At 46.2% G+C, this 24,506-nt stretch overlaps 1 protein-coding gene across 2 annotated transcripts in view; it reads right to left on the reverse strand.

The window, feature by feature from the left end:
* Positions 1-24,506, reverse strand: part of LOC147718160 (uncharacterized) — a 467,639-nt gene that overhangs the window by 81,338 nt on the left and 361,795 nt on the right. For both annotated transcript variants that reach the window (XM_086919263.1, XM_086919260.1), the window contains exon 2: positions 20,834-20,944. In XM_086919263.1, the coding sequence (XP_086775389.1) occupies positions 20,834-20,944 (111 nt within the window). The remainder of the gene's footprint in view (positions 1-20,833; positions 20,945-24,506) is intronic.

The raw sequence follows: 24,506 nt of genomic DNA on the forward strand, positions 1-24,506 counted from the left end.
ATTTTTGACCGCTTCAATAACTCTGAGGGCATTAGCACCCAGCACAATGCAATTGTTGCAGAACTTGCCCAGAGAATCGCATCTTAAAGTGCACCAGTATTGGCATGGAATGCTAGGTCAGTGGGCAGAGTTAAAAAATTGTGTACCGTCTGTTTTGAGGTTGCCCGTCTCAAGTGCCAATGCTGAGAGGGCCTTTTCACTGAAGTTTACAAGGAAGGAAAGAGCGAGCGCACATGACCAAAGACTCACTATGGTGTACTACAACAAGTTTAATTTGCAAAAATCTATTTGGACCTCATACACACTATATGTACACTGTCTATATACCATGTGCAAACCACTGCAGAAAGCAATCAATAATAAAAGCAAAACGTACCATAAACAGCAGAAAAACACTGTTTCTGTTGTTTTTAATGCCGCTAAATGTGTAACCACTGATAACCATTGTTTTTTAAGGTATTGAAATCACTTGAAAACACTGAAAATGCCCCACCAGAATTTTCCTAAAATAGAAACAGAAAAGCAAAATTATTACTGTGCTCCCTAGGTGAATCAGCATACATTATTACTGTGGCGTCCAGGTGAATCTGCATACATTATTACAGTGGCGTCCAGGTGAATCTGCATACATTATTACTGTACCCCCAGGTGAATCTGCATACATTATTACTGTGCCACCAGGTGATGCTGAATACATTATTACTGTTCCTCCCAGGTAAATTGCCATACTTTATTACTGTGCCCTCCAGGTGAATTGGTATACATAATTACTGTGCCACCTACGTGAATAGGCATACAATATTACTGTGCCTCCCAGGTGATTTGGAATACAATATTACTTTGTCCCCCAGGGTGAATTGGCATACATTATTACTTTGCCTCCCAGGTGAATTGGTATACATTAATATTGTGCCCCCCCATGTGAATTGGCATACAATATTACTGTGCCCGCCAGGCGAATTGGCATACAGTATTACTGTGCCACTCAGGTGAATTGGCATACATCATTACTGGGCCTCCCAGGTGAATTGGCATACATTATTACTGTGCCCCCAGGTGAATTGGCATACATTATTACTGTGCCACTCAGGTGAATTGGCATACATCATTACTGGGCCTCCCAGGTGAATCGGCGCACATGATTGCTGTGTCCCCCCAGGTGAATCGGCAGACATTATTACTTTGCCTCCCTGGTGAATTGGTATACATTATTATTGTGCCCCCCCAGGTGAATTGGCATATATTATTACTGGGCCTCCCAGGTGAATCAGAATACGTTATTACTGTGCCTCCCAGGTGAATCGACGCACATGATTACTGTGCCCCCCAGGTGAATCTGATACATTATTATTGTGCCTCCCAGGTGAATAGGAAAACATTATTACTGTGCCTCCCAGGTGAATCAGCATACATTATTACTGTGTCTCCCAGGTGAGTTGGCATGCATTATTACTGTGCCTCCCAGGTGACTAGGCATACATTATCACTGTGCCTCCCAGGTAAAAAGGCATACATTATTTCTGTTCCCCCTTGGCGAATTGGCAAACATTATTACCGCGCCTCCCAGGTAAATAGGCATACATAATTGCTGTTCCTCACAGGTGAATTGGCATACATTATTACTGTGCCTCCCAGGTATATACAAAAACAACAGTTGATGGACAGAATGCAGAACAATGTCATACATTCACCCAAGTACAGAGATCTGGGCCTAAATCCATCATTTTTTTGCTCACCACACGACCCCAATTCAGACATGACCATATTCAATTCAGCCTTCACCCTGTGCCTCATGGGAACAGTCCAGCCCGAACTGCCAAGCCATGTCTTCCTTGGACCGGAATCAAGCATCCTAGGACCGGTTTCTGGCTATCAGCCGTCTTCAGCCAGGATAGCTTGACTCCAGTGGTGTGGAGCGCACGGCACTCACGTCTGAGCATACCCGTCCCACTCGGGGTGACAAATGCAAAAACAACAATTGATGGACAGAATGCAGAACAATGTCATAAATTCACCCCAGAACAGAGATCTGGGCCTAAATCCATTATTGTTTTGCTCACCACACCACCCCAATTCAGACATGGCCATATGCAAATCAGCCTTGACCCCAGGATAGCTTGACTCCAGTGGATTTAACCCAGATCTGTTGACTGGGCGTGAGTGTTTGATTGGTTCAGATGCTCCATCCATCACCACCCCCTTTTTACCACTTTGTTTGCCATAAGTTGGCAGGGTATGCTCAGACGTGAGTCCCTTGCTCACTTTGCCACTGGATTAAAGCAAGTCGGGCTGAAGACGGCTGGAATGCCAGAAACTGGTCCTCAGAAGCTTGTTTCCGGTCCAGGGAAGGCATGGCTTGGCAGTTCAGGCTGGACGGTTCCCATGAGGCACAGGGTCAGACTGATTTGCATATGGCCATGTCTGAACTGGGGTGGCAGAGTGGGCGAAAGAACGGTGATGGATTAAACCCAGATCTGTTGACTGGGTGTGAGTGTTTGATTGGTTCAGATTCTCCATCCATCACCACCCCCTTTTGTACCACTTTGTTCGCCATAAGTTGGCAGGGTATCCTCAGACGTGAGTCCCTTGCTCACTTTGCCACTGGATTCAAGTAAGCCGAGCTGGAGACGGCTGAAATGCCAGAAACCGGTCCTCGGAAGCTTGGTTCACGTCCAGGCAAGGCATGGCTTTGCAGTTCGGGCTGGACTGTTCCCATGAGACACAGGGTCAGACTGATTTGCATATGGCCATGTCTGAACTGGGGTGGCAGAGTGGGCTAAAGAATGGTGATAGATTAAACCCAGAACTGTTGACTGGGTGTGAGTGTTTGATTGGTTCAGATGCTCCGTCCATCACCACCCCCTTTTGTACCACATCATAGGTATATAAGCATACATTATTACTGTGCCTCCCAGGTATATAAGCATACATTATTACTCTGCCTCCCAGGTGAATCAGCATACATTATTTCAGTACCCCCAGGTGAATCGGCAAACATTTGAAAATACTAATTGAGAGCTAAATGTTTGCTAAGTTTTGTGCAGTTTTGTCCAATGGCACTAAAGTTGTAAGCAAATCAATATCTATATATGAACAGCTCAGGCACAGGCAACTGTAGCCCCTGTACGGTTATCTCTAGGTCAGAGTTTGCAATGAAAAAACATTGTTTGCTTTTTAAATAAAATTGGAAATGTTTGAAAAATTGCCACAATATATTCAGAATTATCTGATGGACCTGGTGGGGAGTGTTTATCTCTTATCTCCACACTGCAGCGATTTCTGACTGACAACCATGATTTGTAGTCCGTCAAGATGAACACCTTATTGTGCTTATTCAACAACTAATCAGCACAACTCCAAGAGAGCCCACCCAACCTGGTTGGCGATAGACTCTGGCGTTGTCATGAGAGGCACTGATGATGGGATTGGTCATCTAAAAATGTCATTGTAAAAACACAGCTGCTGTAAGAGGGGAATGGAAGGGTCCAGTTTGTATTCCTCCGTGACTGACTTCTATATGGCCATACTCCAAGAAACCTGGGCATTGGTAACAGTGTTTTGTCCCAGTCATACACAGTACAGTACAGAAGCAGTTCCCTCCCAGGCAGGTCGCCCATCAGGTAGTTGAATAGTTTCGATTTAGAACCTACTAGGGGTTTGTGTCACAAGGCGTGACGTCAATAGCAATGATGGTTTTGGTTTACATGTGACGTGCCAGAGTAGTTGTAGTTTTCATGTGTATGATATATCCAATCTCTCTCTAAGTAGGCACTGATGCTCTCCAACAATAGGAAGGCTGTCAAATGGCCAAAGATGAACCTTAATATTGAAACTTTGACACAGACATATACCACATTTAATGTCCATTTTGCCCCATTTGCCAACTATGCATTGCAAGGCATACCTCTGAGTAGGCCACAAAAAGCCTTGTAGAAAGCGTTTCATACACTGTGCACTAGAAGCACAACTGTAGGGTACAGAAAGCTCCTGCGTGCCACTGAACCAAGCAACTATTAATCAGGCTTATCAACGTTTGCATGCAATTTGATCAAGAATGACTGAACCTCCAAGAAGTCCATCATCTCCTCTTCTAAGCAGGCATGAGTAGCTTCAGGCTGGTTAGCTTTGTTAGACGCTGCAAAAGCTGTGGCCCAAAGACTATTCTGGCAGATACTTTCTTATGGTGACATGGAATCTATGGGGCCCATTGAAGCCTAGGTCCAACCTCCACCTTGGCTTGAGCACTTCAAAGGTCTATATGCAGCCCCCCTCAAGCTGCTTCAAGTCTGGTTGGATTAGGGGATGGTCCTGAGTCCCTTCCAAACAGGGTCTCGCTTTAGGAAGCTGGCTCTATATATGCTATACCAAAGTAAGGTATAGTGTGCACAGAGTCCAGTGGTTCCACAAAGGTAGGCAGAGATGAAGTTAGATAGCACCTCGCTCTCTATTTGTGGTAGTGTGGTTGAACAGTAAGGTAGTATCAGAAGACAGTGTTTTTTTTTGTTTCTTTGGTCCTCATTTGCCTTACCCTCTTTCCACGAAATGCCAAACCACCTTATGTGTCCTACTTTGAGAGACAGATAAGTTCTTGTGATGCTTTAAATAGCTTTTTCACTGAAAAGATCATTAAGATCAAGAACACTATCCCCCATGACCCCCCTGCTGCTCCATTTGCCCCCTCCCTTGGTAATCCATGCTCACTGTCACACTTCCCCCTCCTTGACTCCCCTTCCCTCGCCAAACTTGCCTCTCGCGTCAAATCTGGCTCCCCCAATGATTGTTGCCCTCCCTCTGTCTTCAGGGACATCTGCTTGGCTCTGCCTAATTGCATCTTGCCTCTACTAAACACCTCTCTTGAGGCCGACATTGTACCCAACTCCTTCAAGGAGGCTGCCTTGGTACCATTGCTGAAAAAACCCAAAGCTGATCCAGAGGACCTTTCCAACTATCAGCCTATTTCTCTCCTGCCTCATTTTTCTAAGATCTTGGAGGCACATGTCACCTGCTGCCTCTTTCAGTTCATCGAGTCCTCCGGCTATCTTGAGCCTAACCAAGCTGGCTTCAGACCTGCCCACTCTACTGAGGCTGTGATTTTAGCGGTTATGGACTCTCTCAGGAGTAATGCCGACAAAGGGTCTCCTCAAGCCCTGATCCTTCTGGACTTGTCGGCAGCGTTCGACGTGGTGGACCATAACATCCTTCTCCACCGTGTCGAGCAAGCCGGCATCCGGGGCTCGGCCCTGGTCTGGATTAAATCCTTCTTGACAGGCAGAACCCTGGGTCCTTTCACGGCTACTAGGGAACCATTCATCTGTGGAGTACCTCAGGGTTCCTCTCTGTCTCCCCTGCTTTTCAATCTTTATCTTCGCCCGCTCATCCATTCCTTGAAGAGCTGGGACATTACCGTCTTTAATTACGCAGACGACCTGCAAATCATCTTACCTTTTAACACCTCTAACACAGCTCTCGACTGTCAGGTGGTCATGTTACATATCCAACAATGGATGAACCTCAATCAGCTCAAGCTGAACCCAGGGAAGACTGAGCTAATTCTTCCTGGCAGTAGCTCCATTCATTGGGACCCACAGTTTTGGCCTACAGAGCTGGGCCCCTCGCCCATCCCGGCTAAATCAGCAAAGAGCCTGGGAGTTATCATAGACTCAGAGCTCTCCCTCAAGCCTCAGGTTGGTGCAGTCGTATCCTCGTGTATGTTTCAGCTTCGGAGAATTAAGAAAGTTTCCCACCTACTCTCGCCTGAAGCCCTGATACAAGTTCTTATCGCCCTTGTGCTTTCCCGCCTGGATTTTTCCAACTCCTTGTATCATGGCCTACCAAAATACCTGCTCCATAGGCTGCAAGTTGTGCAGAATCAGGCGGCCCGACTAGCCTTTAAGACCCAGAAATGGCAGTCGGCAAAACCACTGCTCTGTAAACTCCACTGGTTGCCGGTCGAACAGAGATCCGCATTTAAGATCGGCTGCCTGACCTATAAAGCTGTGACTGGTACGTCCCCCGTCTTCCAAAAGTACCTAGTGACTCCTTACCGTCCGGCACGTAACCTTCGGTCCTCCCAATGTCAACTTCTGTCTGCAGTCCCAATCAAACTCAAAAAATATGGTGGTTGCAGATTTGCTCATCTGGCTCCCAAACTCTGGAACCAGCTGCCGTTATTGCTCAAATCCTCCATGTCTCTGCTGGAATTCAGAAAACTTCTTAACACCAATCTTTTCACACAGTCTGGCTAGCTCCCCCTCTTTACACCTCTCAGTACCACCCAGCGCCAGGAAACCTATGGTGACAGAGCGCTATACAAGTTTCTCTTAAGATAAGATAAGCTTAATCCTCTCCCATTCCCCGACACGATTAACATAATGGCGGGAGACGAATCCGAAAGACACAGGCGAGGGAGGAGGGGGAGGTGTGGACCTGCAATTACTCCATCAAGGTATTTTTCAATCAGTTGGACCAGTTACATTTATCCGGGGGAACCAGCAACCCGTTGTCCTTGGAGTGTAATAGGCATATTCATAGGACCCGGGGGTAAAAAAAAAAAAACGGAAATCTTATCTCCACTGAAGCAGCAAGTCCCAGAAAGATAAATTTCGTTTACTGCAAGGTCTGGCCATGTCCACCTTAGATGTTTCTTATAGTGACATTAACCAGCCTGCATGCGATGGTGCTGCGGTATTAACCCAGAATTTACAAATTTGCCGTCTTGCCAGGAGAATGGCATAAAACAGGAAAGTCTTTGCCTGGCCGGTAACGCTTTTGTCTAACCCAAAGGTTATCAATGGCAGAGTAATAGACATTGAAATATTAAGGATAGACTCCAGTGAGGACTTTACTTCCTCCCAAAATAAACTGATGTAAGGGCAATCCTTAAAAATATGCACATCGGATGCTTCAGGGAGATTGCATTTATTACAGCTCTTTCCTGGCTGGAATTTTGATAACCTTAGAGGGGAGAGGTGGGCGCTGTGTAGCGTGAACAGATGATTACGCCTCAACCAAGCTGGTTTAACGGTTTTATACAGAGAAGTAAAAGATCTTATCCATAGCTCCTCGAATTGGAAACCTGGGTCACCTCCCCAAAGCTCATCAGAGGACAGTGTTAAACATTTGTTGTACACACTCAGTCAGCAATTCACACACTCAAAGACTGAACTTCAGACCAATTGTTTTTGTATAAAAATATTCTTATAGTTATTTTATTTTCTAGAACGAAGAAAGCCTGGCACAGGTAAGTTGATACATTTTTTGCAGTAAATATACAGTTTGAAAGGCAATTGTAAATGTACCTTAAAGTGGTTACAGTTTGAAATACTGGTAATGCAATTCTGTGAAATGCTGTATATATACTTTGTATCGATCTTGCAATGAAATTTACAGGTAGGTTACTTTTATGTTACTTTTGAGATTCATTTTCTAGATTGCTTTTTCTACTCAGTGTGATATGCCTAGATATCACACTGGGACATTTCCTGAAGAAAAGGTAAGTAAAATCAGTTTTACACAATATTGTTATTTTTCAGGTTTCCATACAAATCAACACAACCCAAAACATTTTTCGGAGGAAAACAGTCAGTAGGTTCCTTTGGAGAGAAATCAACTTAACGGTTACCAGGTAAGTGATCAGTCTTTGGAGTTGAGCTTCTGGGGTTAGAACGAGGGTTCCCTCAGGTTAAGTGTGCACTCTTGTTACACACTTAGCGGCACTGGTGCGGCCGTGTGCAGAGTGCTAAGGCCTATTGTTATCCAATGGGGGATAGGAGGCCTTCGGTTAGTGGGTGCTGGCTAGCAGGCCACTCAACTATGGGAGCAAAGCTCCTGGATTTAAGCTCAGGGCAAATGGGGAAACAAAGTAGCACCAAAGGTGCACCCTCATTGGCACTAGGGCGGTGGGGTGCAGGGTGCTGTTTCGACGTTGGGCGCCCTATTGGTTTAAACGAGGAACCTTGGGTTGGCAAAGGCACTGCAGGCTCAGGGAAGAAGGTCTTATGATTGTGACCACCACTTTGAAAGGTAAGTTGAGAAGTTTGAGGTTGGCTAGGCACCATCGGTTTGGGCACACAATGCCGTGGGGTGTCGGGTGCAGGGGTGCCTTTTGAGGTTGTATCTTCTTACCAGCTCCTGGTTGTGTTGGATGGACCTTCTGGGTTTCCGCTGTAGGCATCGGCTTGAGGCATTTCAGGTGTCACCGGTTCTCGGGTCGGGTTCATTGGGTGACCTACTCGTGGTGTATGCCCACTCGAGCCCCGGCCGTGGACGGTGAGTGCAGAGTGGGGCAGATCCACAGTCTCCGGCCAGAGCCAGAGGTTGCAGATGAACAAATCCGGGGTTCACAGGAGACAGTCTTTTTAGTTAAAGGAAGGCAGGTACTCTGGGTTTAAGAGGTTTCTGATGGCAGGACACACCGGGATTTGGCAGGAGCAAGTTCAAGGGAGAGACAGGCAGGTAGGGCTGGGGACAAGTCTGTGGGCGTCTTCCATATTGTTAGGTGTTACAAAGCTGTTCAGTCCTTCTTCTGTTCTTCTTGTTGCAGGTTTTTTGTCTGAGGAAACAAGGTTCAAGCGTGCCCCTAAATACTAAGTTTAGGGGCGTTATAGGTAGGTACAAGGCAGGGACTAATGGGTCTCTTCCCTGGGGTGGGTACACCCCCTATTATGCTACCCTCCATTGGGAAGGGGGCATGAGCCCGTCCCTGGTTGGCTGAGTTCCCCCATCTGCAAGTTGGTGGGCACTGGGAGTTGTGCTTTACCTCGCCTCCACCACTTGAGGGGTGGAGTTGGCAGAGGTGTGTACACCACTCTTCCTCACTTGTTTATCCTGATGGTTCTCCCTCCAACAGTGGGGGTCAGAACCAGTAGAGACCAGTTGCTGAAAGCAGCAAGTGGCCTGCGGAAGCTCACAAAGACAGCAAGCCTTTGCAGCTTCCCTTTCATGAACCCTGCCCATCCTGGGGAGGAGGCTTGGCATCTCGTCCCAGGATGTGCATCGTTTAAGGCCCCGGAGAGCAGCAGGTTCTTGACCCAGAGGTGCAAAAACATGTCTGGTGGTGGCAGCTGAAACATCCACACTGCCTGGACAATAGTGAAAGGTTATTTTTCAGGAGGCATCTCTAAGATGCTCTCTGTGTGTATTATTCATTAAATCCCACACTGTCAATGTGGGTTTTATATGCTGAGAAGTTTGATACCAAACTTCTCAGTTTTCAGTGTAGCCATTATGGTGCTGACAAACTCCGAGCACCATATACTCTTAATGACAGTACTGCACTTACAATGTCTAAGAATGGACTCAGACACTGTAGGGGTGCAGGGCTCATGCACCTGTATCTTCACCACTGGCATAATTCTCCCAGCTAAAGTTGTTTGATCACCACTGATTTACCATGATTCATTAAATAAGTGTCCGGCTGGACACCGTGCTTATAATATTGTACTAATTCTGGTCTATATTTATCATCAACTAGCAGCCCGCCCCAGCTTTGCCTGGGGCAGAAGGGGGCTAGGGCAGCATTTCAGGCTTGCGTGCACTCCCGCCCCGGCCTCCACCCGCCACGACATTGTCTGTGTCCCAGACAATGTTGTGGCTGGCGGGGGCTGGGGCGGGAGTGCACGCAAGCCTGAAATGCTGCCCCCAGACCCTGAGCCTTACCACAGTTGTTCCAGGCCAACCTCCCGCACCGACTCCCTCCCGTCCCGTGTCCCAGAGCCTTACCTGAGCCGCCGCTCCTCCCCGAGCTCCTCACTTCAACGCCGCTCCTCCTCGTCATCACGTACGTTGCGGCCAGCGCTTCATCGTGGCCGTCAGCGTCGCGGCCGGCGCTACTTTCAGGGCACTACTTTTTTTTAAAGGTATATTTTTAAATTTACGTTTATTTTTATTTTCTATAGCCTATGTCCATCTGCACACCCTGAGGATTACAACAATGTATTGGGTGTGTGGATTGGCGCTGTGGTTCCCGAGTTTACCTTGCCAAAAGGTTTGTGTTCTCTCTTTATAATAGTAGTATAGATTGGATTGTAACGCTTTATGGACCAATTGTTTTTCATAACTAGTAGACACCCACCCCTTTCTACCTTGCGGGTTCCCTTGTTTACACTAAACACCTAAAACTCAGAACTGCATGCTTTCCAGTAACTGCATAAAGAATGTAGAACATGTATTGTTTGCCTGCTTTATGCAAAACCTAGGAGGTCATGGCACAAACTGATGGGAATCACTTTGGGTACAAGATACCTTAGTGATGTTTATTATTATTATTATTATAGAGGCTTTTGTAACGCGCTCTGCTACTAAATAGTATAGTATCCTGGCGCGGAGAAAAAAGAAGGGGGCAGATCACAGTAAATGCAGAAGAGGGACAGCCATTAGGCATTGGTGTTAAAGAGGTAGGTTTTTAGGCCTTTCCTGAATGCCATGATGGAAGGGGCTGTTCTCAGTTGCAGAGGGAGGGCATTCCAAGCTCTCGCTGCTCTAACAGAAATGGATTGTCCACCAAGCCTGCTATATTTGAACTTTGGTACAGTCATTTGATGAAGATTGCTTGATCTGAGAGGGCGGTTGGGGGCATAAAGAGAAAATCTTTTTCTCAAATAGGTTGGGCCTGTTAGGTGGAGTGCACGGTATGCTAGCACAAGGATCTTGAATAAGATCCTTTGAGCCACTGGAAGCCAGTGAAGGTCTCGGAGTGGTTGGCGGACGCTAGATCTTCTGGGGATGTTAAACAGCAGCCGGACCGCAGCATTTTGGATGACTTGGAGGCAGTGGATCAGATAGGCTGGGAGTCCGCAGTAGAGAGCATTCGCATAATCCAATCTGGATAATATCAGAGCGCGAATGACCGTCTCCTTAGCTGATCGCGGAAGCAAAGGAAGGAATCTGCGTAGAGTTTTGAGAGTGGAGAAGCAAATTCCGGTGAGTTTTTTCAGGTGATCTTCAAATCTGAGATTATTGCTAAACCAGATTCCTAGGTTTTTTGCAGGTCCACCTGTGGATTTGGGGCTGGGAAAATCGGTGGGCCAGAGAGAATCATAGAAATTATCTGGGAAGGAGCCGTACAGCAGAATTTCAGATTTGCTCTCATTACACTTAAGTTGAGCCAAGGCCAGCCAGCGGAAGACCGATGATAAGCAGAATTGGACTCTCGTCGTGTCCAGGTTGTTTTTGGGCCATGTAAACAAGAGCTGGGTATCATCGGCGTAGGCCATAATTTTGGACCCTAGCTGTTCCGCAAGATAGATAAGGGGGGTCATATAGACATTAAAAAGCAGGGGGCTTAAGGTAGAGCCCTGTGGTACGCCAGTTGAAAGTTTTTTGGGAGAGGAAGAGAAAGGCAGCATCCACACTTGCTGGGACCTGTCATCTAAGAAAGATCTTAACCATCCGAGAGCAGGGCCAGTTATGCCTATGTCTGCTAGTCTGGTAAGTAGGAGGGAGTGAGGGACCGTACCGAAGGCGGCAGAGAGGTCCAATAAAATCAGCGCCGCTCTGCCACCTCCGTCTAAGCACTCACGGATAGTCTCAGAGACCTCAACTAGGGCCGTCTCTGTACTGAAAGCAGCTCTAAAGCCTGATTGCGCAGGGTGGAGAGCTTGAGAGTTTTCTATGAATCGGTCCAGCTGTGAAAATGCAACTTTTTCGCATATCTTTGTTAGAGCTGGCAGTAAAGAAATGGGCCGGAAGTTAGCGGGAGTTTTTGGGTCTAGGCCATTTTTCTTAAGGAGTGGTAGCAGTTTTGCCTGTTTCCAGCAAGCTGGCACTGTGGCGCTGGAAAAAGAGAGGTTCACAATATGTGTCACCTCTTGGCCGACTGTGTTAGCCAGGCCCGCAAGGACTCTGGCTGGGCAGGGGTCCTCAGGGGAACCCGATTTTAAGGTAGCCAGAATTTTCACGACCTCAGTTGTATTCACTGGAGTGAAGAGGGCAAACTGATCCGTAGAAGTGGGCATAGTGGGGATAGGAGTAGTCATGGAGGCTGGAAAATTGTTGCATCCAGTAAGTAGATCATCTTGGATTTTATCAATTTTTTCCACAAAAAACACAGAGAGTTCTTCACACCATTTTGCCGATGAGGCTAGAAGAGGGTGAGCGGCGCAAGGAGAGACAAAGCTTTTGACAACAGCAAAGATTTCTGCGCTGTTGTTATTGGCCTTGGAAATACGCCCTTCATAGTATGAGCTTTTTGCCACTTTAATTGCAGCATAATACTTCTTTTGAGCTGTTCTAAGTTCTTTCTTGGCCTCAGGGAGGTATGCTTGTCTCCAACGTCTTTCGAGTTTTTTGCAGCCTGATTTAAGGTCGCGGAGGGTGTTGGAGAACCAGGGTTTAGAGGGGGAGGAGCGAACTCTACAGACGCGACCTGATTTGGTTGAAAGAGCAACACCTTCTTCAATCCATGAATTGAATAAGCTCACTGCTGGTTCAATTTCTGAAGGCAGTGAGGGGCGAGAGGTATCGAGATGATCACAGAGCAAAGCTAAATTAATTTTCTGTGTATGAGCCACAGCATGGTTGGTCTCAGCAGGGCGGGACAAGGGCCAGGAGAATCTTATTAGCATGTGATCAGACCAGTTTAATTTCTCAGGTTCAGACATATTAATGTTAAAGTTGGTACATACTAAGTCAAGGGCATGACCCCCTGAGTGGGTGGGAGCCTTGATCCACTGTTTCAGTTGGGCCATCGCAAACGCCTCGTTTAGCCGAACTGTGTCAGATAGATCAAGCTGGTCCACATGGATATTAAAGTCCCCCAGAAGGAGATATGTGGGGTATTTCAGGGCGCGTGGGACTATCATGTCCTCTAGTGCCTCTAGAAATTTTCCTGCGTGGCCAGGTGGTCGGTATACCAGAGATCCACCTAAAGTAAAATGAGCCCCTAAAGTGAGAGAAAAATGGAGTACCTCAGCATCAATGGATGGGCCCATAGGGTCTAGAGAAAAGGTCCATTTATCCCGAAAAATGGCTGCTACGCCACCTCCTCTGCCTAGGGGGCGGTCTTGTCTGATAATTTTAAAGCCACGAGGGATGGCAAGTTCGATCACTGGGTTACATGTGTCATTGAGCCATGTTTCTGTGACAAAGAGAAGGTCAAACTCGTTGTCACTTAGTAGCTCGAATATTTCATTAGAATGTTTTACCAGAGATCTGGCATTGATCAAGCCGGCCCGGAGACATGACGGGTCAGTAGCACACTGTGTAGGGGCTGGAAGAGTAGGTTGAAAGCGAAATGTGCATGATTGACAAGTGTACTGAGCAGTATCTGCCAGGTCCCATTGACTCGAACAGGAGCATGGTTTAGTATTAAGTGCAATTAAATACTCACGAGAGTAGGGAACACGCGGTCGATTACAGGGTAGGAGGGCAGCTGCAAGGGGCTGGCGCTGGCCGCGTCCGGGACGCGGACGGGCACAGACGGGCCCTCCTTTGGCGCTCCTTCGGCGCGTAGACGGCGCTCCCGCTGCGCTCGTCCGCTGCGCGTCCGGTAACAACACATATTGTAGCTGAGGAAGGGGGGGTGGCCTGCGATGTGGGCGTGGCCCAGGGACTCGCCTGAATGGCGTTTGCAGCGGTCGTTGCAGCCGGCGCTATGCAGCGCTTCACGGCTGATTCAAGAGGGCTTAGGTAGGATTTCAGCAAACAAGTTAAAAAACAAACAATTTTCAATTTTTAAAATTCGCACTGTGAAGCTCCCGGCGTGTGCCTGCGGAGTCCTTCAGTTTTCAAGGCGGCGCTCTCAGAGGCGCGTATTTATTGGCTGCCTGGCGGAGGGGGCGTGGCCTGCGATGTGGGCGTGGCCCAGGGACTCGCCTGAATGGCGTTTGCAGTGGTCGTTGCAGCCGGCGCTATGCAGCGCTTCACGGCTGTTTCAAGAGGGCTTAGGTAGGATTTCAGCAAACAAGTTAAAAAACAAACAATTTTCAATTTTTAAAATTCGCGCTGTGAAGCTCCCGGCGTGTGCCTGCGGAGTCCTTCAGTTTTCAAGGCGGCGCTCTCAGAGGCGCGTATTTATTGGCTGCCTGGCGGAGGGGGTGTGGCCTGCGATGTGGGCGTGGCCCAGGGACTCGCCTGAATGGCGTTTGCAGCGGTCGTTGCAGCCGGCGCTATGCAGCGCTTCACGGCTGTTTCAAGAGGGCTTAGGTAGGATTTCAGCAAACAAGTTAAAAAACAAACAATTTTCAATTTTTAAAATTCGCGCTGTGAAGCTCCCGGCGTGTGCCTGCGGAGTCCTTCAGTTTTCAAGGCGGCGCTCTCAGAGGCGCGTATTTATTGGCTGCCTGGCGGAGGGGGCGTGGCCTGCGATGTGGGCGTGGCCCAGGGACTCGCCTGAATGGCGTTTGCAGCGGTCGTTGCAGCCGGCGCTATGCAGCGCTTCACGGCTGTTTCAAGAGGGCTTAGGTAGGATTTCAGCAAACAAGTTAAAAAACAAACAATTTTCAATTTTTAAAATTCGCGCTGTGAAGCTCCCGGCGTGTGCCTGCGGAGTCCTTCAGTTTTCAAGGCGGCGCTCTCAGAGGCGCGTATTTATTGGCTGCCTGGCGGAGGGGGCGTGGCCTGCGATGTGGGCGTGGCCCAGGGACTCGCCTGAATGGCGTTTGCAGCGGTCGTTGCAGCCGGCGCTATGCAGCGCTTCACGGCTGTTTCAAGAGGGCTTAGGTAGGATTTCAGCAAACAAGTTAAAAAACAAACAATTTTCAATTTTTAAAATTCGCGCTGTGAAGCTCCCGGCGTGTGCCTGCGGAGTCCTTCAGTTTTCAAGGCGGCGCTCTCAGAGGCGCGTATTTATTGGCTGCCTGGCGGAGGGAGCGTGGCCTGCGATGTGGGCGTGGCCCAGGGACTCGCCTGAATGGCGTTTGCAGCGGTCATTGCAGCCGGCGCTATGCAGCGCTTCACGGCTGTTTCAAGAGGGCTTAGGTAGGATTTCAGCAAACAAGTTAAAAAACAAACAATTTTCAATTTTTAAAATTCGCGCTGTGAAGCTCCCGGCGTGTGCCTGCGGAGTCCTTCAGTTTTCAAGGCGGCGCTCTCAGAGGCGCGTATTTATTGGCTGCCTGGCGGAGGGGGCGTGGCCTGCGATGTGGGCGTGGCCCAGGGACTCGCCTGAATGGCGTTTGCAGCGGTCGTTGCAGCCGGCGCTATGCAGCGCTTCACGGCTGTTTCAAGAGGGCTTGGGTAGGATTTCAGCAAACAAGTTAAAAAACAAACAATTTTCAATTTTTAAAATTCGCGCTGTGAAGCTCCCGGCGTGTGCCTGCGGAGTCCTTCAGTTTTCAAGGCGGCGCTCTCAGAGGCGCGTATTTATTGGCTGCCTGGCGGAGGGGGCGTGGCCTGCGATGTGGGCGTGGCCCAGGGACTCGCCTGAATGGCGTTTGCAGCGGTCGTTGCAGCCGGCGCTATGCAGCGCTTCACGGCTGTTTCAAGAGGGCTTGGGTAGGATTTCAGCAAACAAGTTAAAAAACAAACAATTTTCAATTTTTAAAATTCGCGCTGTGAAGCTCCCGGCGTGTGCCTGCGGAGCCCTTCAGTTTTCCATGATGTTAAGTTTACATGATGTTAAGATCAGACCCCCATGCACACTGAGCATAGGTAGTTCTCTCCTAGACGTTAAGTATATAATGAAATCGCTGGGCCCTCGGCTGTAGCCAATTAGTATTGCCCTATGAAGTAGATGCACTTAGGGGCAATTTAGGTAACACACTACTGGGAGTATGATTTGCCTAATTTATAAAGCCCAGAGTGGTGTTGATGTCCTTTTGTCATGGAAGTAAGATTATTTTCTAAATTGTTATCATTATAAATCACGCTCTTCCAGCATGATAACATGCCTCTTCATTAAACCTATAGCCTAACAGATGCATTTTATTGTTATGCGTATGAATCAAAGTATATAACTTGTTCTGTTGTGTTGTTTTGCCTACCCGGCCCCCATATTACTTTCATTGGCATGTTCCCCTCAGCTGTTCCTATATTTGCATCATTTTGCCTCATGGATTTTTTTAGGATTTCATTGCTGCTTTGCTCATTATGCACTTTGTCTATTAATTCTTGTTTAACTTATTGTATGTAAATGTTTGTATATTTTATTGTGTGTTTCATAGACGTGTTCCCAAAATAAATATTGATGATGATGATGAATTGGCACAAAACCTTTTAAAAACACTCCCACTTTGGGTTCCTAATGGCAGGTTTCAAGCAGATCCGTTAAGTGTGGGCCAAAAATAGGAGAATCCTGGAGTCATATTTCTCATTTTAATGCCAACAAGATTATATGTTAAACTAAACAAGAGTTACAGAGCACAACCACTGTTATGTTAGTTTAACAACGTGTTGTCAGTGATTTTTCATAAACACAACACCGTGTTGTTATTATTATTTATTCAATTTATAATGCGCGCATCTACCAAAGTGGGGTTTCCCGGCGACAAGGGACAACCTGAAGGAGGAGACAGACTGAGTTTACTGCAAGAAAAGCCATGTCTTAAGGTTCTTCCTGAAGCTAGAGTAGGTGGAGGCATTTTTCAGAAACGTAGGTAGCAAATTCCACATTTTAGGACCTAGATAAGAAAAGGAATGACCACCCATTCTCACTAGTTTGAATCGGGGGATTACGTAGTCACCGTAAGTGGAATAACGGAGAGTACGAGCTGGAACATAAGGATGAACAAGTTCTTGAAGACAAGATGGCGCGAAGCCTAGTTTTATTTTAAAAATATAACAGAGAGATTTGAACTTGATTCTACTAGTGATCCTAAGCCAGTGTAAGTCAAAGAGGGACTGGAAAATGGAGGCACTTCTCGGAACATAGCAGAGGATACGAGCCGCAGAATTCTGCACAACCTGAAGCTTTCTTAAAACCTCCTGGCATGCACCCAAATAAAGAACATTACCATAGTCCAGGCAAGAGGTGATCAAAGCCTGGACTACAGTTCTCTGGGAGGTGACAGGAAGCATCCACAGAATCTTGCAAAGCCATTTCAGGATGGGAAAACATGTTGCGACCACTCTTAGCACCTGCGGCCGCATAGAGATGTTTTCATCAATTATGAAGCCCAGGTTACGAACCTGCGTAACAGGCAGAGGAAAAGGGCCCATTTCGTGAGGCCAGTGTTTGGGACCCCAAAAGTCCCTATGTTTTCCGAATATTAGAACCTCAGCCTTGTCCCAAATTAATTTCAGGAAATTAGCCTGCATCCATTGGGAGACCATGCTGAGTCCATGCTGGGGAGTTGACATGTTTCCCTCTTTGGCAGAAGAAAGAGAAAAGATGATTTGGGTATCATCTGCATATGAGAACAGCTTGAGACCAGCGTCTTCTACGATGGTAGCTAAGGGGCGAACATAGATATTAAAGAGTAAATGACTCAATATAGACCCTTGAGGAACCAGGGATCCCTGGTTGGCTGAGGTAGGTACCTTAGGCAAAGTAGGGATTTGCGTTCCAACATCAGGGAAAGGAAGGTCACCTTCTTAGACAGCCCCTGCTCACCTCCTCGGTACCTTGGCACGAGCAGCCAGGCTTATTTTCAAGGCAATTGTGTAAAGTATTTGCAACCAGCTCACAATAATCCAATGATGAAACCACAAACAGGCTCCACTCAAGTTTTATACAAGAGAGTATAAACTTTATCTAAAAAGATATATGATAAGACCCCACGATATAAATCCAACATATGAGGTTGTGTAATATTTCTCCTGGCCGGCTGTTAGGCCAGCCAGCCCTTGTAAGTTCTGGCGGTATTAATGGGCACTTCTAAACATTCTTCTGTGCTCCAAATATCATGTCATACAGTTCCTAATGCTAGAATCAGGCACTTCTGCAATGTAAAAATACTATAATGCGTAACGCAGCAATCAGACGCTCTGCAATGAAAAGAATGCAATGCGTACCGCAACAATCAGGCACTTTGCAAGTAAAATAATGCAATGCGTAAGACAACCAACAGATATGTTGTTATGCAAAAATAAGGCAATGAGTAATACAACAAACAGATGTCATTATGCAAAAATAAGGCAATGCGTAATACACTAATCAGGTAATTTGTTATGCAGAAATAATGCAATGCACAATACGCCAATGAGGTAGTTTGTTATGCAGAAACAATGCAATGCCTTATATGACAATCAGATGCAGATAAAATTCCATGCATCATACACTAATTTGGTAGTTCATTATGCAGGAATAATTCAATGCATAATACTTTATCAGGTACTCTGTTATGCAGAAATGATGCAATGTGTAATATGACAGTCAGGTACTCCGTTCTGCAGAACTGGAATAATGCGTAATACAGTCAGGCCCGATCACCGGGCCTTAGGTGTTCTCTCCGCCTATCCTTCTGACTTGCAGTCAGCCTTTCACAGTTGCCCCCAACACGGTACGATGTAATCAAAAAGTGCAGCTTCGCACTTTGGCCCCTTTACTGCCATTCCCTTGGCAATACGGACCGCAATACGAGCCGAAGCAGTTGCTTGTGCTGCTAACACGAGAGGCCAAGAGCATCTCCCTTCGAGCCCGCACCACCCTCCAGGATTCAACACACGTTACAGGAGCACAAACTCACTCTCCTCTTCTCGCCCAGCAGCTGGGCCTCCAATGCAGCTTTGTGAATTGGCAACGGCGGCTCTGGCTGGTAACTCATCTACCTAGGGACTGCCAATCTGGGCCACCTCAGCTGCCAGAAAGTACAGGCACACAGCGTCGCTGAGTCTTCCTTACGCTTCGGTGCATGATCAATCGGCACTCCACACACGGGTCTCAGGCTGAATGAAGATCATGCTCACAGATTCGCTAAAACTCCCTTTACTCCTTTGATTAGTGGAGGTGTTGATTCTCAATCACTCAGCAGGAGCTGAGACAATTGTTTTATAGCAGCAACCGAGTCCTCTTGACCTCTAGGGGCTTCTCCTCCCCCTACACTCCAGAGGCAGGTCAGCCTGTTGCTGTCTGACCTCCTCCCCTGGGTCAAGACATTCCCCAGATCCTATCATTTTCAAATCCAGACAGTCAATCCACAGCCAGGCAGAGAAACATAGAAATGTCAGAGCATTCAAACTCAGCCACTTCTAAAGGAGTGGCTTTTGAACACACAATGCAAAAACCATCCAGATAAAAAGATGTGTTATTACACTGTGAGTTCAGGCATACTAAACTTCACCTTTCCATGTTAAGCCTTTGGGAAGATAGGCTGGAAAACATATTACACAGCCTTCCCATTCTGTCCTATGGGCAAGATGGCCTTTCAACAGTGAAAAACGAAACAGAGAATATTTCACTGTCAAGACATAACACACACCTGAGTACATGTCCTACCTTTCACATGCACCACACCCTGTCCCGGGGATACCCTAGACCCACCAGAACAAGATGGCTGTTTAATAAACTGTGTGCAGGCCCTGCAATGGCAGGCCTGAGTTCCCTTTTTAAGGCTTCTTGTGTGGGTGGCACAAATAGTGCTGCAGGCCCACTCGTAGCATTTGCATTACCTGCCCTGGCACACATAATGCACGTTACTATGGACTTTACTAGTAAGACAAACAAACCCATCTTGGACAAACAATTACCTTTTCACTTTATAAAGGGAGCACTTGCACTTTGACACTGGTCAGCAGTGGCAAAGTGACCAAAGCATCTAAGTTGGCAGCACCATGTCAGAAAAATGGGTCTAGGGGGAAAGCAAAAAGGTTAGGGGCTTTAGCCAAAAAGTGCCAAGTCCTACATATGTAATATATACAATGGAAAAAAATATTCATAGAAGGTATAAAAGGCAAAAAATCATGTAAAGTCTTGATGATGTTGACACAAGGTGTATATCGTGCATGCAGACAGCCGACACGTGTTTCGTCGCATATACAACTTTTTCGAAGCTCGACGACTGTAATAGTAGATGGTAAAAAAGTTTCTTATCTCCCTCAGTTTTTGCGGGATGCACGGCAGCAAGATTGAAGATGCAAAATATTAATTCTTAAGACCAAAATAAGTCTTCAAAAAGTACTTTCCAAATGTATAAATGGTTATGTACAGCTATTACTGTTGATGCTGCATTACAAAATATACGAACACAAATTTGAGCGCCCAATCTACCACAATGGACAGTTTTATGAACCATATTGGAAGGAATGAATGAATGAAAAAACCTGGGATGTGTGATTGTATCAAGCGTAAGCATGTAAATGTAAATGAGAAACATTTTAGGGTAAGCTAAACATCCTTTTAACTTTTTAAAGATTACATTTTATACAGTGAACAACATAAATATTTTTGATGCACTGCACTTTATGGTTGTGAATAACCAAATAAAGGTTTCTTTGACTTGACTTGACATCAGAAGATTTGTTTGAGGATGCGTAGCATGAGTGAGTGGGAGGATCTGTTTTACAAAATGTTTAATACTTGTAAAAAAGAAGTTGGATACATGTGAGTTGCGCACAGAAAATCTAGATGCCTAAAAACATTTTTTGTAAAAAAATATTTGAGGGTAAAAATGTAGGACTATTTTATGATATTATACATGAATTATGAAATATCAATTGTTGCAAATTATGTTAAGTCCTGGAAAGATGACGGTCCGATGTAACGTCTAGAAACTATGTTATTTGGGAAAACCTATTTTAGACTATTAGAAATTTTAAAATGTATTGGTCTGTATTTTAAATTGGTGTATTTTCTTTACGAATGTAGTAATTGTAAGATTTTTATTAATTATGAGTATACAAATTTACAATTGTTTTTTTTTGTATGATTCCCAGGATACATTTCATCACGTTTTTAGCAGGATTAATATTTCGCATCCATGAGTTGTTAAATGATAGGGTCGGACCGGACCTCACTTACCCATCGCTAAGGTCTTTGTGGCGCAGTACCTATCTTTCCCCGCTGCACAGGTTTCCTGAGTCTCGCAGCTCCCAGTGGTGAGAGGACACACATAGCACTTCAAGGAGTGAGCTGAAAAAATGAAAGAAACCAAACATAAGTGGCATATGCAGAAGTGTTGAGCTCCCACAGTGCCTTTTAAGCATTAATAGATGTATCTATTCATGGTTTGCAAACTGTATTCAGAAATGATAGCTTTGCTTAATGCAGTGAATGTATTTGCAAAAATCCAACAGATATATTCAATATGCTTCGTTGTTTTTTCAAAACAGAGGGTTTTTCCCAGCAGACTTTTAGATCATTACAGATCACTGTTGTTTGTTAATTTTTTTCTGGCTGGTGATGTTTCTCTGGTATGGGATCCACCCTCCTCTTACCCATTGTTTCACCCCCACCTACGATGCCTTCTTTAGTGTTTCTTTTTGGATTTTCCTTTCTTGATTCCATTCGTTGCATCATTTCACCTTACCTATTAATTACAGATGGCTGACTTCAGCTGCTCATTCTGAGTTCAGAAGAATTTGCTGTTGAGTTTTATCCCTAGAATGGAAAATGACTGCCCACCCCATGAACACCGGCCACCTTATCCCGGGGCACATCCACCAATTTCTTCTGCTTGCTCTCAGCAGCTAGAAAGTTTCAACAGGGGGGTCCTGGAGTCAGGGGTGGAGGGCTGGGCAGGAGGGGCAGAGAGTGTCCTCCTTGCTGTCATTGTGGGTGAGGAGGGAGGGGGTATACAGCCCCCCATGCACCGCCCTAACCCTGCGGCTGTTTCAGTGTAGAGTTGAGGATGGCAGGGGTAGGAGGGTTCATGTACCCAAGCCAGGACCTCTGGCTGTCTTAGGTGATGGAGGGGGGATGGGGGTTACCCAGCCCTGAGCACAGCCATCACAGGCTTGGATCTGTCTGTGATTGTTGTGGGGAGGGAAAGGGCAGTGGGTGCCCTGTCTGCCCTTGGCTCTGTATGTAGCCCGGTGTGTCTTTGCTGCTCTGTACCAGGCCCTGGCTAAGGACAGTATTGTATGGTCCTCGTGACCAGCTTGATTGTGAGCAACCTTTTACAGCTCCATGGAGTAGATGTTGGCTCATCTGGGCACCTTGGATCCAGCTTCTGCTCACACCAACTCACCCCTTGATTTTATGGCAGACACATGAAGCACAGGCGTTCCAAAATTAGCACAGACGCGCCAACGTTACTTTACTCATTTATACACCTGGAGTTCAGGCAGCAAACGTGGCCTTTCCTGAGTGGTTTTCAGGCTCATCTGAAAACACACACTATTTTCTAATATTATCTGGATTTTATAGTTTCCTTTATCCAGGCTCTAGTAGAGGGGATTGTTTTAGGGTCTATGCAGTTTGACAGAGGACAATCTCCTTGTGGACTTTCATGTAGTAGGCTCTGGTGATTCCATCTTCTGGCCAGAGATGTTTTGGAAAAACAATGGTTCCTGTGGCATATCACTAGTTAAATCACTCAGGGTTCTGAGCCCTATGTAGACTAGCGCACTCGCTAGTTACAGTAATTGAATTTATGTGCAAACGGACGTTGCCATCACTGCGCGAATTGGCCAGAAGATATCTGGGCGCTTGAAGCACTCGCTCGATCGCTGCCTTCCAGGAAGTGCGAGTGCGCTAGTCTACATCGGGCTCAGAACTCTGAGTGATTTTGCTCAGCAGCGTCATCGTCCGTTTTTGATACAGAGATACTACAACTACCAAAGTGTCTATGACAGTGTGCCCGGCTGGGTTCACTGTAAGTAAATTTATTTTACTTCTACACGCATTGGTTTCCATCCATTAGCCCTTTCTAAGACGTCCCACACTCTTTTGTCCTGATGAGACCCTTACTCTAAGGGTCGAAACGCCGTCGACATACTGGAGGCGAATGAGACTCACACAGTGCTTATGATTGTGTAGCAACTGTTCTATGATTGATTTAAATAGTTTTTTGGAGTCATGTCTCTTTTCTTGTAAATAGTCACAATTGTAACCTGTATAGTTCACCTAAATGTACACACGTTGTTTCTTTGGTTACTTCACAAATCACTGGGGACACATTGCACCTTATATATTGTAGTATATGTTGTAGTCGAAAGCATTGTTGATTTTTTTCAATCAAAGATTTACATAAAAGAATGGTTTGATACGGACTTAATTGTGTCTTTTCTCTTTGCCACCCTGTTTCTAATAGTGGGATAGGCATTAAGTGCCCGATTTATTGTAGACTTAACTAGTGATATGCCACAGGAACCATTGTTTTTCTGGATAAACACTTTACCCTGGTTCCGTTGTGAGTAGGGTCTCCCTTGTTCTTCTTTTTCGCAAAGATGTTTTGGGGCATGACCACTAGTGGGAAGATACTCGAGAGTCAAGGAAGAAAAGCAGGAAGTGCTCTAACAAATGTGGAGACGCCATCTAGGGAAGCCTTTAAGCTCATGTGTGGATAAGTCTACTTACAGCTCATATGTGACTGTGCTCTGTAGTAGAAAGGTGAACAACAACATCCAAGAAGGGTCACTCCCTCAGTTGGACTGAGCATCAGTGGACAGAGAGTCAGATTGTCTTTTAGGTAAGCCGCATAAACACATTCGGACTAGGGGTCTGTCCTGTCCAGTCTACACCAGTGTGTCTGTGGGAGATGGGCTCCACACAGTCCCACACAATATCATCTAAAGATGTTATGCTCTGTACAGCCCAAAAGAAGATAATCTACAAGTGATCCACTCTGCTGAGTTCCACACACACAAGATCATCATTAGATGATTAACTCAGCCCAGCACCACACAAGATCATATATGGATGATGAACTCTGCACAGCCCACATAAGGTCATCTATGGATAATGAACTCTGCACAGCCCCACACATGATCATCTATAGATGTTCAGCTTTGTACAGCCCAAGAGAAGATCATCTATAGATGTTCAGCTTTGTACAGCCCCACACAAGATCCTCTGCAGGTGATGAGATCGGCAGAGTCGCACACAAGATCATCTATGGATGTTCAGCTCTGTACAGCCCCACACAAGATCATCTATAGATGTTCAAATCTATACAGCCACAGAGAAGATCATCTACAAGTGATCCACTCTGCATAGCTCCTCACAAGATCATCATTAGATGATTAACGCAGCGCAGCCCCACATAAGATCATCTATGGATGATGAACTCTTCACAGCCCCACACAAGATCATCTTTGGATGATGAACTCAGTGCAACCCCACACAAGATCATGTGTAAGTGATGGGCTCTACACATTTCCACACAGGATTATCTTCAGATGATTAACTCAGTTCAGCCCCACACAAGATCACCTATAGAGGATGAACTTTGCACAGCAACACACAAGGTCATCTGTGAGTGACAGGTTCTACACAGTTCCACACAAGATTATCTATAGATGATGAACTCAGCCCAACCCCACACACGATAATCTAAGGATGATGAGCTCTGTATAGCCCCACACAAGATCATCTATAGATGACAAACTTAGCGAAACCCCACACAAGATTATCTATGGGCGATGGACTCCGCGCTGTCCCATGCAAAACTATCTATAGATGATGAACTCAGTGCAACCCCACACAAGATCGTCTATAGGTGCTGAACACTGCGCAGCCCCACATAAATTCA

This window comes from Lissotriton vulgaris, chromosome 4_2 (assembly GCF_964263255.1).
Source record: "Lissotriton vulgaris chromosome 4_2, aLisVul1.2, whole genome shotgun sequence".
Taxonomy (NCBI): domain Eukaryota; kingdom Metazoa; phylum Chordata; class Amphibia; order Caudata; family Salamandridae; genus Lissotriton; species Lissotriton vulgaris.